Source organism: Gopherus evgoodei, chromosome 1 (genome assembly GCF_007399415.2).
Source record: "Gopherus evgoodei ecotype Sinaloan lineage chromosome 1, rGopEvg1_v1.p, whole genome shotgun sequence".
In the NCBI taxonomy this organism is placed as follows: Eukaryota; Metazoa; Chordata; order Testudines; family Testudinidae; genus Gopherus; species Gopherus evgoodei.
In genome coordinates, this window is record NC_044322.1 from 190,903,113 (window position 1) to 190,919,307 (window position 16,195).

The 16,195-nt window shown below is 41.3% G+C and overlaps 1 protein-coding gene across 15 annotated transcripts in view; it reads left to right on the forward strand.

Annotated features, from left to right (window-relative positions):
- The window catches only part of DCAF6 (DDB1 and CUL4 associated factor 6), a 175,366-nt gene that overhangs the window by 23,422 nt on the left and 135,749 nt on the right, over positions 1-16,195 (forward strand). For 14 of the 15 annotated variants that reach the window (XM_030581129.1, XM_030581156.1, XM_030581138.1 and 11 more), the window contains exon 2: positions 8,893-8,954. In XM_030581129.1, coding sequence (XP_030436989.1) covers positions 8,893-8,954 — 62 coding nt within the window. Of the gene's footprint in view, positions 1-8,892; positions 8,955-9,629; positions 9,649-16,195 lie in introns of those variants that run through there. The other variant, XM_030581237.1, reaches the window with a different exon arrangement.

Here is a 16,195-nt window from a genome sequence, read left to right on the forward strand (position 1 = left end):
CAGGCTCTGGGAGGGAGTTGGGGGGTGCAGGCTCTGGGAGGGGGTGGGGGATGCAGCTCTTATCTGGGGCTCCTAGGCAGGGCAGACTGGGAGCTTCCATGTGCTCCTATCCCCAGGCACTGCCCTCGCAGCTTCTTATTGGCTGCAGGGGCGCTTGGGGCGGAACACAGACCCACCTAGCCCAGGGGCTGCAGGGAGGGGCCAGCAGCCACGTGGAGTGAGCAGGAAGGAAGCTACTCAGCTCTGTTGCGCTGCCAGTGGTGAGTGGTGGCCCAGGGCTGTTTTAAATGGGGGAAGTGTGCGTTGGGGGGAGGGGGATGCAGAAAGCGGGGCTGAGGGAGAGACCTGGTTCCAAAAATTGCTGGAGCTGGGCCCTAGGCCAGGAATATTCCTGGTGCCCAGGCACCATGGGCCCATAGGATTCACAGCTCATGGTCCAGATACTATTCCTGGGTGTACCACATCACCCATTTATTTTTTGCTGCTAGTACTACCAGAAAGTATTATGTGCAGAAGTAGTACATCACACAAGAATGATATTCTGCTATAGAACTTTCTTGCTCTGCATCTGAAACTCAGAAAGGTTGAAGAACTCTGGATTCTTGTATCCATATGCTGAATTTAACTTAAATACTGGAAATAAACTTCTGTGGTCCATTTCTTGTTGTTTAAGATTTACAGTGTAGTAACACCTAGAGGCTAGGTCCCATTGCACTAAATGAGTCCAGTTAGTAGAGGACAGGCCCTATTCCCAAAGAGCTTATACTTGAAAATTAAATCAAATATTTGCAAAATTAAACTCATCTGAAAGTAGGGTTTTGTAGTGGAAATACTGAGGCATTATTAAAAGATTGTGAAATAATGGGGTTTAACTGAACAAATATAGTCTGGTAACCAAAACTGAGATTGGAGTTGTTTATATACTCCAGTATAGGAAGGGTACCCGTGTATTAACATACATTGTATAAGGATTATCCATCACATTATGGGAAGACTCTTGCAGACTTAAATTACTTTCTCTTCCAAGAATTATAAGATGCATTTGTCCAGGCCATTTTGTTATGCTGTAGTCCAGCCAAATGCATTACTGTATCAATTACCCTTTTCAAGGTGCACAATGTATGGGACTTAATAACATGGTGCACAGATCGTTTATATTCCAGTAATAACCCAGACCGTCTTTTCTATGTATATTTACAAGAAAAGGAAATACTCAAGGTTACAAATCTGGAAAGGAAATTTTGAAGTGTGGATTCTGCTCTTTAACATATGGAGATTTTATTATAGCTTTGGACCTTGCAGGCCTATAAGCTAACATTCTCTAAATAAAAGGACAAATAAAACATTCAGTGAAAGGGTTCAAGAATGGTAGCCTGATTAAATAAAACAAAATAAGTATGTGAATCTTAGTTATGCAGCTCAGAGCAATATTTGCCAGGTGGAACATTATTTTCTGTTTTTATAATTTTGAAAGCAGTATGCTAATCAACAATATTTGATAAGCATACAGTATCTCTAGAGAGGGTAAGTACAGTGTAACTATCATTCTGAAATTTGGACAGGATATGAGGGACTTCATTCTTATTTTAAAATAACCCAAAAAATAAAGCCCCAAATAGTCAGTTGCTTACTTTTTCTATCTCTGATGAAAGATTCCAATTCACGCAACACAGTACCCCTGAACCATACTAGGATCTTGGTTCATTACTGACCCAGGGGAAGAGTCCTGCCAACATTACTACTTGTAGCAACTGGATTTTCTCTGGAGTTCTCTTGTCCCAGCTTTCCCAAGATCACAGGATACGGTGTTACGGTGGCTGCAAATGAGAAAATTTCAAGGAAGTAGCATTTCTTCAAGCCTTTTTGCAGATCCAACTTATAGTGGGCATGCTCCTCATGCATCACTTTTGACCAGTTAGGCTGATCTTCTGCTCTGCATGTCCTTATGCCCCTTCCACCCCCTGCCATTTGAGAACATATGGCAGAGTGGTCCAAACCACATCTCATTTTCCACTTGTGGCAGAGAGACAGAGCTTGGTCTGTGCCTTCTACCCTGAAGCACCTTTTCATTGTCTCAGACTTGTAAATATTAGTAATTACTACAATTAGGTTAGTGTAAGTATGATTTTCTGCCCTTTTGGCAGCTCCTTATTTGTTTTCTTGAAATATTCTTCTTTTCTTTTGACTACTACTTGGCACCGAGGTGCTTTCCTATCTATTGACCAAACTTAAACCCTCTGGCTTTCAGCCGTGCTCATCTTGTGAGAGATTTCTAACATTAACTGATGGAATAGTAAGTGTCTTTTCTGTTTGGGTGATGGTAACGTTCTGGACCCTTGTTCTGTATGCCGTTCCTTCTCCCCCAGAACTCATCTCTCCAGAGATACTTTGCTAACGCTTTACTTACTGGAGCTGTCTATAAAGGGAATGTAGGATTGAGAAGAATGTTCCTCTGGCTGCAGAAGGGGACTCTCCTCCCAGAGATTCCACTCCTTCAGCGCTTCTCTAAGTTAGGGAGTCTATCCCAAAACTTTCCGTTATCAGTACTGGGAGAGGTCTCCAACCAGCCATCCTCAAACCTCCAAAAAGAGCTCACCACTGGCTGGAAGCTTGGCATTGAAGCCTTGTACTGCATCCATCCCATTGAGATATGAGCAGCACTCTAAGGGCAACTTAAGGTAGTAACCCTCTTCCCTGGAACAAAAGAGATTCAGGAAATAGTCTAGGGCCATCTAACTCTTATAAATAACTAGCCTAGAGGCCTCATCACCTTGGGTAAGCTAGTGGGGCAGCAAAGCCTGGTACTGGCAAAGACTTCTCACTGGTAGATACCCTCTTTACCAGAGTCCTTAATGTACTGGCACACCTGTTACTACGTCCTCATGTTGAGCACCCAGCATCAGCCTATTGATCATTTATATAAATCTTTTTGGATAGATTTTTTTTTTAAATTCTCCTCTACAGTGGAAGGAATCTCTGCTTTCTTTAGATTTGTCTGTGAATCTCCTTTTGCATTCTCTCATTTTGAGAGGTACACTTGCTGGACAGTTTGAACCTTCTGATAATACAGTCGATGCACGTACTTTGGAGTCCTGTACAGCATAGGCTTGTCTGTTAGCTACTCTTCTCCAAAGCACATGCAAGTAACTGACTATGATAGGCTCTTCAGTGTTAAAGTGAGGAAAAAATGTGAGATGTCTAGACTGATGCTAGAAAGAGCCATATGGCTATATCCTTTCTGGCAGCAGGTGGAAACAAAAGAATATACAACTGGACACTAGCAGCTTGGCATCTACCATTAAACTAGCTCAGATAAAACTCCAAAACTATTAGTGATGCTTTGGGATGCAGCCCGTTATCCAAATGGAGATGGGATGAAACAATTCCCACGCCACTGCATTGCATAATCACTCTGTGGGTTATGGTGGCAGTGAGTGGTTGTTTAGACATTGGATCCTGGAGATGTCAAGGTATTTTCCCCCCAGTTTGAACTTGAGTGTCCAGAAGTGGGGACCTGCATGGACACTTCTAAGCTTAATTCCTAGCTTAGACCTGATAGCGCCGCCACCAGCCAAAATATAGTGTTCGGCACACTTTTTGTTCCCCCAAAACCTTCCCTGGAGAACCCAAGACCCAAACCCCTTGGGTATTAAAACCAGGAGAAATAAACCATCCCCCCTCCTTTCCCCCTCCCAGACTTTCCCCTACCTGGGCTACCCTGAGAGACTACACTGATCCAAACTCCTTGGATCTTAAAACAGAGAGGAATTAACCTCCTCCTCCCCACCTTTCCCCCACCAATCCCTGATGAGTTCAGACCCAATCCCCTTGGGTCCTAAACAAGGGGGGGAAAAATCAATCAGGTTCTTAAAAAAGAAAGCTTTTAATTAAAGAAAGAAAAAAGTAAAAATTATCTCTGTAAAATTAGGATGGAAAAATGTTTACAGGGTATTCAGATCATATAGACTAGAGGGACTCCCCCCCCCCCTTGAAATTCAAGTTACAGCAAACAGGTAAAATCCTTCCAGCAAAATACACATTCACAAGTTAAGAAAACAAACATAAGACTAATCCGCCTTTTCTAGCTAGTACTTACTATTTTGAACATGAGAGTCTGTTTCAGAAAGATTGGAGAAAGACCTGGTTGCACGTCTGGTCCCTCTTAGCCCCAAGAGCGAACAACAAACAGCACAAACAAAGACTTCCCTCCACCAAGATTTGAAAGTATCTTGTCCCCCGATTGGTCCCCTGGTCAGGTGTCAGCCAGGTTTACTAAGCTTCTTAACCCTTTACAGGTGAAAGAGACATTAACCCTTAACTATCTGTTTATGACAGGAGACCAGTGATAGAAAAGACCTATTTAGAATAGATCAGATTTCCATGCTATGAGCCACTGTGTATGGGTCAATATTTCTTAACCGAAATTCATGAGTTCTGGTTTGATGTTTGTAGGGGGCTTATATGAGAGCCATGGAGCCCTCTTCTCTGGACATTCAGTACACCCCAATGATTCAGTCACCTTAGTAGTGTCCTTAGCTCTTTTAAATTAAATTGCAGATTTGCTGCTCAGTATTGCCAACCCCAAGTGCTCAAAAATCATGAGTAAGGTCCCCCAAACCATGAGACTGACTTGAGTCATGAGACTTTTAAAAAGTTTTTTTATTTATCTTTTTGGGACAGTAGGATTCATGTTTTCAAACTTTTCTCTGCAACCATAAAGGCTAGAAAAAATTTCTTTTAAAATGTAAATCAAAGCTAAGATTTGCACAATTGCTGGACTCCAGAAGCTTTAAGTGAAACACCAAATATTATGAGAGTTGGTAATGCTGCAGCTTTAATGTAGTTGAGATGCCTTTGCCTCTTCTTAAATCCCACTTTTCCTCAGTTTCTTGTTGCTCCTGCGCTGTCCCAACTGCTCCAGTTGATTTTGCCTTTACGCATAGTAGGAAATTGCAGCCCACAAACAATAAAATGGGGAATCGGAATCTCTTTTCCATATTCCAATATGAAATCCCAGACCCACAGTTCTTCTGAAATTATAACTGTGTTTACAGTTACCAGGGAAACCTTCCTAGGGCTGGCATCCCTAGGAAGAACTATAGTGAAACCTGATTTGTTAAAGAGGTTTAAACAGTGGTTTCTTAGTTGTTGTATGCTTCACTTTAAGAGAGTGCACTCTTTATTACCACTGCTCCTAATCACCAGCTGCTCTCCTTCTAAAGATTTTCCTTTCAGTTCCTGAATCTTAGCCTCCTGCCAGTACTTAATACTTTATTAAAGGCTGTTGGATTGAGGTCCTCTCTGCTATTCAGGAAGGAGCAATCCTTTCCTTTCCCTTTTTTTACTGTTTGTATTACAGTGTGCCCAGAAGCTCTGACCAAAATTGGAGCCATAATGTATACATTCTCACAGAGAGAGAACTATACAAACACATAGTCAGACAAAGTCCCTGCCCCTAAAAGTTTATATTCTGAATTAACAAGACAGATAAAGATGCAAAAGGAAACCAAGGACCAGAGGTGAAGTGGCTTGTCCAGGTTCACCCAGCAGGATAGTGGCAGAAGTGGAAATAGACATGAGGTCTTCTAGGTCCCAGTCCAGTACAGGCCCTTGAACCTAGGAGGGTTAGGTTTGAAGAGATTTCTTCTCATTTCTGTCCCACATCCAATTTCTATTTCTCTTGCTTCCTCTAAGAAAGGGGCATTTTCACTAAATTCAGTTGAGACAAGATGTTATAGTCCTTCTTTGAAAGGATATGGGCCACTGTCTAAGTGAGTATTTTTAATTTAGAGGATACCAGGTTAGTTCCTTTTTCAAGTCAAAATAAAACACCCAAGCTATGTCTACACTGCTGCTGAATATATATGTAGGTTCTTGGAGAGATACTCAGAGCCACTATCCATGCTGCCTCAATCACATACATATTTTTAGGGTACTAACTCAAGCAGAGTTAGGGTGTGTGTGTGTCTACCCAAATGTGGAATTATACCTCCCAGCTGTAATGTAGTCATACCCCTTGAGTGAAATCCTTGTCTTATTGAAGTCACTGAGAGTTTTTCCATTGATTGAATCATAGAATATTAGGGAAGGGACTTAGGAGATCATCTAGCCCAGCCCCCTGCTCAAAGGGGGATCAATCTCCAGACTGATTTTTGCCCCAGATCCCTAAATGTCCCCCTCAAGGATTGAACTCACAACCCTGGGTTTAGCAGGCCAATGCTCAAACTACTGAGCTGTCCCATAGTAGTATTTATTTGTATTATTGTAGCACCTACGAGCGCTAGTCATGGACCAGGATCCCATTGTGCTAGGTGCTGTATAAACACAGAATAAAAAGGCAGCATGTGCCCCCAAAAGCTTACAACCTAAGTAATAGAGTGAGATTTCACCTTTACTTTTTTTCTCAACATCTTCCGATAGAAGTTATAGAGGATTAATTGTCATTAATTCCATAACAAAAAGCTACATTAAAGCTAGATGATTAAACAGTCACATCAGGAAATTCCCAGATAAAAGTTGTATCTGTACAATCTTACTCTTCACCCTATATAGGTATGCATTGTTATCACTGTCTTTATCTGTGTAGTAACATGGTATTTTATGTTTCCGAGACAATGATATCTAATTGATGGAACCTTGCCTTGTTTTAATATGTGCTTTGTAGGAGATTCTCCTTGCCTTAAATCTCTTTCACCTTGTCTTGCTTTACTCTGTTTCCCCTTCCACACTCACCTTTCCTGCTCAGTTCAGGAACTCCAAAAGCATCCCCGCATCCATGTTTGACTATTTAAACTGTGAAATGGAATGATACTGATCATTTCTGTTGCTCTTCAAAGTGAGTTACAATCAGTAATGATGAAGAAACTGAGATTAAGTGGCTTTCTCAAACGGAGAGCGAGAGCTGGAACTAGAACTCAGGAGGTCTGGCTTCCAATCCTCTGCTTAAGCACTAGACCCTGTTCCACTTTTCTATTTAAGAGCAAAACACATTGGGCATCATGTTCCTATTTAAAATATGTTGTGCTTCTTAAAACATATTCTACTTGTTACTCCTGGGGCGAATTCAGCACCACTGCACAGGCACAGAATTCATGTCCCCTGCAGATTTCTTTGCTTCTACGCAGAAAAATGACTTTCTGACAAGGAAGCAAAGGGAAGCAGCAACAGCGGTCATGTGCCCCTCCCTGGCAGCATGGATGTGTTGCTTTGGGCGCCTAGAGCAGCCACTGGAGAGGTAAATCACTGCGGGGGGCAGGGAAGGGCCTGAGAACACTCTGGCTGATGGTTCCGGACCCCCCACTGAGCATCACCCCCCCTGCACTCAGAACTTGCCACTGAATCCCCAGCGTTCAGAGCCTTCCACCAAGTCTCACTTCCTCCTTCCCCCCTGCACCCAGCTGGGGACTCCTCAGCCAGTGGCTCCTACCCTTCACTGGGCTCAGCTGCTAGTCCTGGCTGGGCTGACAGTGGAGAAGCAGAGCACTTCCCCTTCATGGAGTGGCCAGAGTCGGGTCAGAATGACCCCCAGAAATCTCCCCCTGCATTTGGAAATGCTGCACCCTCCTGCCCCTATCGCTCCTCACCCACAGGGGAGAGGGGGTCACTGTATGGGGAACTGTTCCCCTATCTGCCCAACCCCCGTTCATCTGGACCCCCCCTGAGCCTCCTGCTGAGCCTTATCCCCCCCCCACAACCCAGAACCTCCCACTGAGCTCCCCGCACCTGAACTCCCACACCAGCAAGCCCCACCCCCGACCCTCCTCACCGAGCTCCCCTCCCCATCCATCTGGATCTTCGCCGAACCCCTCCCCTGGCATCTGGAACTCCACTTCTGCACCCCCTGCCAAGCCCCACTCCTTGCATCCAGACCCCCATCCCTGTACCTAGACCACCCCCAGCTGAGCCTGCTGCACTCAAACCCCCATCCAGACAGACCCCACCCCCTGTGCACCTGAACCACTCTGAGCTGCAAACCCCCACCCAGACAGGCCCCACCCCACCGAGCCCCACTCCCCCAGCACCCAGACCCCCTGCTGTACTCCTCACACCCAGATCCCCTGAAGCCCCATCCCCCCACATCAGATTCTCCCTGCCACGGCCAACCCACCTTCACCTGGACCCTTTTGCAAGAGTCCCACTCCTCCTGCACCTGGAACCCCCCAATGAGCCCCTTTGCATCCAGATCCCCCACTGAGCTGCCAGCTCAGATTACCCCCACCTGGATCCCACCACACTAAGCCTCTTCACACTTGGATCCTGCTGGGCTGAGCCTGCTTGCCCCATACCAGGTGTGCCTGACGTGGAGCGACAGGGCCCTGGGGTGTTTCTGGGACAGGTCCGGCCCTTGCGCTGTGTCAGGGTCTGGTGCAGCCTCACCACTGAGTACCTGTCCTGGGAGAGGGGTAGGCAGCCAGTGGTCTGTGCTCCCCGCTGCCATGCTGGTGCCTCCACATTTATTGACAAAATTTGCAGAATTTTGTAGAATTTTAAAATATTGTGCCTAAAATTTTTAATATTTTCGGCACAATTCCCTCAGGAGTAACTTCCAATCTTCAGTTAGAAGTTTTTAGCTATTGTTTGTTACTGTACATAAGTTATTTTCTATTTTATAGCTTCTAATTTCAAAGTGTCTGCTTGTGAAGCTTACCAAATGTTAACACCACAATTTCTAAACTGGTGCTAAAGGTGGTAGAACAGCAAATAAACATTTAGCATTGCTTTTTCCATTTGAATATTTGGAATCATACAAATTGTATTAAGATTTATATTACGTGCAGGTTCTGTTCTATTTAGGTTCTTCTGCTGTGCCCAGCACCATGATATCTGGTTGCCAAAGTTCTTTAACGTCAGCTTTTAAAATGAGACTATAATTCAGTCTTCTTTCTTCAACAGGAAGAAGAGAATTTATCCAAAGATTAAAACTTGAAGCAACACTGAATGTGCATGATGGCTGTGTAAGTGATTTCTTGTATCTAAGTTTTCAAAGCTTTAAAAATATGGTGTCCCATATCAGTGTGTGTGTGTGCCTAGACTTAAAAATGCAAACTAAATACATTTTAAAGCTGAATTGAAAATAATTACTTGCCAAGACCTACATCCAGGCCCTCCTGGGTTCTATTTCTTCTGAAGCAGCTGACAACAACTCAATCCCTGAAACTGAGCAATGAGCTGTGTTCATTTAATTGCTTTAGTTATGAGTGAGGCAGTCACCTATAGCAGGGAAAACTGGACTTCGGTAGGAGCAAGAAAGTGAAGGAAGAACTAATCTTAAATAATTTCTAATGTACTTATTTGTATTTTAACACACATTTTGTTATTTTAGGATTTTATTGTATTGCTTTGATTGAAGCATTTCAGTTTTCTTCTAAGCTTGGAAAAGAAGAAGTGCTATATATTGATTATAAAAAAGGAGCAATACTGTGACCTAAAATATGGCTGACCTTGAAAACCCAACGTGAAATGGCATAGTCACATGATATAAATAATAATTATGTTTTTTTCTTTTAAAGTAAATATTTAACTTTTTAAATAAATCTCTACTTTTTCATATCTAGTTGGTTGCAAAATTCTTCCGTGCTGTGCTCTCATAGCCACACTTCTGCTAACTCATCATTAGATCCTGCTTCTGACAGCAGTGTCAGAAAACAGGTAGGCAGCAAATAGACTGTTACTCAAACTCCGTAGGACTGTTTGAGCTCTAAAAGTAGTGGATACATTTGACTAAGTTCTATGACCTAGATGGTAGAGGTTGGCTGTCGTGACAGGGCTTCTTTGCTGGCCTGTCATCCCTCAGCAGAGCAGAAGTTCATGTTTGTTAATGCATTTATTTGTTTTTCTTCTCAGAGAGGATTTTTGAAAGGTGCTGGGATATTCAAGGGAAAAATAGCTTGTAAAGTCCATTAAACGCAAACTACTATGTACATGAAAATGCTAAATTTGGGCCTTTACACAAATAAAAAAAAATTCAAAATTAAGGTTCTCACAGAGATATAACTCAGCCCCCTTGAGCATTGCGATAGGGGCTTAATTCTTGTGCCTATTAAAGTCATAACATTTTCCAGCATGCAGCTGATAACCTTTAATTTGTTCATATTCTAGGATATGGTTATATCTAATCTTATTTGATTAGTGTTAGCTTAATTTCATAAGCTTAAACAGGTGACATGTTATGGATGGTTAGCTGGCTGTAGGAAATGATGTTGAATAGGACTTGCCCTGAGTAAAAGATCTTAACTCTTCACAGGTTGTATAACTTAATGAAGAATGGCCAGTGTGACTGGAAAAACTACCAGCTCCGTATCCTCATCGCCACCTAAATGTGAACTCAGAAATCTTATGCTGCTATGAGAATGATCAGCTGCTGTTTGCAGCATGAATGTTTGATGGATGTGTGCCCCTTGCATGCTAATGAATAAGGAAACCAACATGCGTGGTCAGACCATTATTTTCAAATGCTAGAAACTTAATTTCAAAAAAACATTTCAGATTTAAAACTCTTATTCTGAGCTACATACACATAGTTGAGTTGAAGCTTTTAAACAAAGAACACTTTCACATATGTTTAATATCTGTTCAGTTACATACTCAAATTACTGAACACATTTTCTTCAGATTTACCAGAATAGTTACTTTTTTGCTTGGGACCTGAAATAAGAATTTTAACTTAGAAGATACATTTTATGAGAGTCATAAAAGACTAACAAAAAAGATATGGAATGGAATTGTCATGTATCAGGATTGTGATAGTAAGTAATGTTGTGATGTTTATTGTTACAGTTGTAAGGTAACGAATAATACACATGATGTTGGTAGAAATTTTCCAATTTAGTACTGAAATGAATCCATCATGTGGATTTATATAAAACAAAGTACAATTCTATTTCACTGAGTCTCTTCAAAGTATGAAAATGTGTTATAAATCATTATATTGAGTGAGTAGTGATGTTTACCGTTGACTGCATTCGTTTTTTCATTATGAAAGGTCCTTTTTTAGTTGTTTATAACCTTATCAAATACTCATCTTTTGGGCTGAAATATTTCAGATCTGATATCTTCTTGAAGGTGAATGAATTCTTTTTAAAATGTGAATAAAAATGTTCAGTAATTTTCAGGTACAAGAAAATGGAGTCAGGGTTGAGGGGATACTTTAACCATTACAAAAAACATAATAATCTAAGAATAGATACAACTGCCCAGTGGGGAGTGAGAAAAACTTGAAATTTTCCATGGAAATGGTTTTTGGAATAGACATTAGCCTTATGGAGGTCTGGTGAAGATGCATTTTGAATTGGCAGTGTTAGGATTTTTAAAATGTACTTTGCTTGTGCATTTTTTTTTAAGTGAACAGCAAGGTTTTTTAATGACAATCTCCTAATGTTCGTGTGTGTGTATAATTTTGATGTGCCCTTCAGAATCCTGATTTACTTCATCTGATGTTTGGAGGAAGGAAGCAATAAAAGCCCTTGCCTCATTAGTACACATCTCTTGCACTATATATCTTTTTATTGCTCCACATGATGGAATTTTCTTTGCATTATCACTTTTCTTTTTAAAAAACTTAGAAATTCCATATAAACAAAAGAATATCGAAGTTGCAGAATCAAATTGCTAAAGGCTTTGATTACATGAGCATGCTTTTTTTTTTTTCTCCCCTACAGGACTCCTGCCTCACTCAGTGTGTATTTGAACTGTGTGGAGAGAATGGATCTTTTATTTTTGGCCAAAAATAATTTGAACTTGCATCAGTGTCACGTACAGTACTCTGAGGGCACTCATTAGTCCGTATGGCTGATGCTTAGTGGATGCGGCAGGACTTAATGTTGAAAAATGAGAATAAGAATAAATATTGAAGAACTGTCTCATTACACATCATGCAGCCTGCATGTTGAATGAAGCATGAGTCATGTGGGAAAAACAGTATGTGAGCATGTAGCTAAAAATTGTAATACAATACATAGAATCTTAGAAATAGAGGGCTGGATTAAATATACCTAAACCATCCCTCACAGATGTTTGTCTAACTTGTTTTTAAAAACCTCCAATTATGGGATTTCACCTTTTTCAATGCTTGACTATTCTTATAGTTAAAATTTTTTTCCTAATATTTATCTCAGCGGTTCTCAAACTTCATTGCACTGTGACTCCCTTCTGACAACAATTACTATGGGTGGCTGAGGGAGGGTGGGGCGACAGAGCCCGAGTCATTTCGGCTTCAGCCTCAAATCCCAGTGAGTCTAACACTGGCCCTAGGGTCCCCATTAAAATTGGGTCACAACCACTTCAGGGTCCCAACCCACAGTTTGAAAACCGCTGGTTAAATCTCCCTTGCTGCAAACTAAGCTGATTACTACTTGTCGTGCCTTTTGTGGACATAGAAAGCAATTAATAACTCTCTTGTTTATATTTTAAAACAGTTATCAAATCCCGCCCTCCCCCCGTCGGTCTTCAATATAATAAACATGCCCAATTGTTTCAACCTTTCCTCTTAGGTCATGTTTTCTAAACACCTTACATTTCTGTTCCAGTTCATCCACATCCTCCTTAAAGTGTGGTGCCCCCACTGGACACAGTACTCCATCTGAGGCCTCATTGGTGCCAAGCAGAGCAGAACAATTGCCTCCTATGTCTTACATACACATCCCATGATGATGTTTGCGTTTTTCGCAACAGCATCCCTTTGTTGGCTTATATTCAATTTCTGATCCAAAATAACCCCCAGATCCTTTTTTGCAGTACTACTGCCTATCCAGTTATTCCCCATTTCGTGTTTATGCGTTTGATTACATGTACCTATGTGGGGAGAGTGAAAGTTGCATGGCTCTTTCCTGACTTTGCAACTCCTTGTCACATTAATTTTTTTTTTATTTGTAATTTAGTAACTAGTCTCAGTACATAGAGCTTAGACTTTGTAGTCCTCTACTAGGTACAGTGATTTTTTTTTCATTTCTCTCCTCTCTTTCCTCTTACCTTTTTTTTCATCAACTTGTTTTTAAAGGATCAGCACCTTGTAGAATAGTGAAGTCACTGAATGAATCAGTAAGGAGATGATTAACTCTAAATGAGTGTGTTGAAAATGGGTTCTCTCTGCATTAGTTGCCATGATGGGAAAGGAAATGCAGCCTTAGGTAACAATTTGTACACCACCTTCATATTATATTTTTCTCCCAGTTTTGTTGTGAACATTTTTTAAGGAAGGGAGCTGTGCTAAATGAGTGCTGGTAAAAGATTCGTCTCCAAATGGACTCATCAGCTTGAGGAAATACTTCATTTTAAATTAGAGGAAAGAGAGTCACCTGAAGTGATGATTTTTCCTTTCTCTGTACACATTTAGCACAATAATTCTTGTGATAATAAAGAGGGATATGTGTTGTGTACTATACTTATTTTTTCCTCTCCAGGTACTGCACCTGATCTACACCATAAATGAGAACTTAAATTAGTGTAGCAAGACCTAGTGACCTAGTGTTAGGATCTAGGGTTTAATTTTACTACTTGGAAGAGTGATATTCCCTTCTTCTCCTCTTTCCTTCCATTTCTTCTCTTGGGGTACTTAAGTATTCTAAACAGCCTATTATAGGGGTTTGTGTATGTGAATTGTTCAGAAGAGCAAGCAATAGTGGGTAGCTACCTTTGAGTGGGATGTTAGTTTTTTCTGATCTATTCCTTTTGGGAAATAGGTTTTGGCTACACTTGCAGCCGTACAGCGCTGCCGCGGGAGCGCTCCCGCGGCAGCACTTTGAAGTGTGAGTATGGTCGCCATGGGGATTAGCTTGCAGCGCTGGGAGCATGGCTGGAGCACTGTTTACACTGGCGCTTTGCAGCGCTGTAACTTGCTGTGCTCAGGGGTGTGTGTTTTCACACCCCTGAGCGAGAAAGTTGCAGTGCTGTAAAATGCCAGTGTAGCTAAGGCCTTAGTCCTACAGAGTGGTCTGTGAAGATAAAAGGTAGGACTCTTTGTTAGGGTAATATAGAGATTTAGGCGAGCTGTTGAGAAGGTTGTCCCTCTGGGCACTGAAAAATACAGTGTGGTAGTTAATTACAATTACTGGAAGAAGCAGTGGTCTCTGATTATAATATGGGCCTGTTGCATTAAGGGCCTTTATCTTGCAAATCATCAGTAGCAAAATCAAGAAGTGGATTTAGTAGTGAATGAGAAATCAGTGCAAGTTGTGAAGCACCAGCATACGTTCTTTCAGGTAATCATAATTAAGTGGCTTCTTCATGAACTTATCTGGGGCTAGGCAGAAAGCATTATATTTGTCTAACCTGGAGCTGATGTGTGGATGAACCAGTGCTGTCACATCATCATCCAAGAGGAATGACTGAAGTCTTCCTGCTGTGTTGATGTGGGCTGCTAGTATTAGGATCATCACTATTGCTTTTTTCATTTTTGCTGCACATCTGTTCTTCAACAAAGTGTCGTCTTCCCTGTTCTGTCTTTTGTGTGTGTGTAGGTAGGAAGATAAATACATGATATTTTTGTGCTTCGTTCTTTTTTGAATGTTTTTGTCTCTTTTTCCTCTTCAGTGCCTTTTTTTCACCATTAGTGGGCTCCTCCGGAGCAGCAGTAGCATCCTTCATGCAGAAGGGGCTGTAGATGGAAAATAACTAGCATGCTGGTCACTTTTTTTTTTGCCACCAGCTGTGTCTTGAAGTTGTGCTGTGCCTGACCACTTTGGTATTTATCAGTCCGATTAGTGTAATGTTAAATAGATATGTTGGCTGAATCAGTGCCTCTCTTATTGTGGATGACTGTACCCATGGCTCATCTGGATCAATTAATCCTTATTTTGTTAAGGAAAATGATAGTATTAATACTCTGTACATGTTCTAAAATGAATTAATTACATTTAGCAAAGGTGGTTTTTCCCCATTGAGAGCTGCAAATGGCAAATTTGAATCTTAGAAAAATATTCAAATAGCTGAAATTATTTTTTTCAAACTTTTAATCAAAACAGATGTTGCCTTTTGGGCTCAGACTGGGAATGAGACAATCTAGCCCAAAAGAAGATATTTTTTAACAATTATGTACATATTAAAAGAAGGCTTTAGAATGAAAATGCTTTCTTGGCCTTGATTAATGTCACTGCTAATACAGTAATCTAAAGAATCATCATAGTTTATCACTCAAAAACCTCAGTCAAGACCTGGTGTTGTCACGTACCTTGAATAGTTCCTTGGGAGTACAAGATGTTGACGGGGACACTTGTTCAGGCAGCGTTCAAGTATTTTCCTAGGCTCTCCTTATTCACATTTGGGGTTGTTCCTTCATTTCCATTTTGTCATATTGTCACCAGACTTTCCTACCCCAGCTCTCACTGGTTAGAGTACACCAATTTTTTTTCATTGGAGGTCAGTGCCTGGAGGAAATTGTTTTGAAGGAACTAGATTCTCCAAGATCATTGGCATGTCCTGCCATTTTGTTACTCTGTAGATTTCAGCCATGGTATTTTTTAGGGTAAGGGATTTTCAGAGGTAGAGTTCTTTCTGGACTTCAGCCTCTTAGGTGATAGAGTGTGTCTATGCAGTGGATGTCTTCGATCATGTACCTGCTTTTGTATCTCCTTCTTACTGAAGGTGTCCTGCCTATCTGGTGGTGTTGCAATCTCAGTGTGGCTCTACAGTGACAATGTGAGAGTCAGTTTCAAAATCCTTGTGATGATCCCAAAGGACGGTTCAGTTCGGTATCAGTTTTGTGCATGGCTTGAGTATGACCATACTGGGGCAAAGTACTCTGCAGTTTAATAACACAGGGTGTCTGATTACTCAGAATGTTTTGGCATCAGCTCTCTGTTTTGTGTTAGCCAGTTTGTGGAGAACATGATTCCTGGAGTTTAATTTATTTTTTAGCATCTTGATATGCTCTTTGAATATCAGTGTTTGGTTTAATGTGACCCTCAGGTATACCCAGATGTTTATAGTGCTCACGGATTCTACCATCCCACATTAGCTGGAGTTGTTGCTTGGCAGGATGGTGCTTCAAGGGGAAGGCGCACACTTTTGTGTCTTGTTAGGATTGGCATTCAGGAACCACATATGACAGTATTTTCCAAATATACTCAGGGAACCAGTTAAAGTGCGCTCAGTGTCCTCATATCTTTTTTATTGGGTAATGATGCAAAGATCAGCTGCATAAATGAAATGCTTGCACATTGGAATTCAGATTGATGATTTGTGTAGAACAATGGTTCTCAAA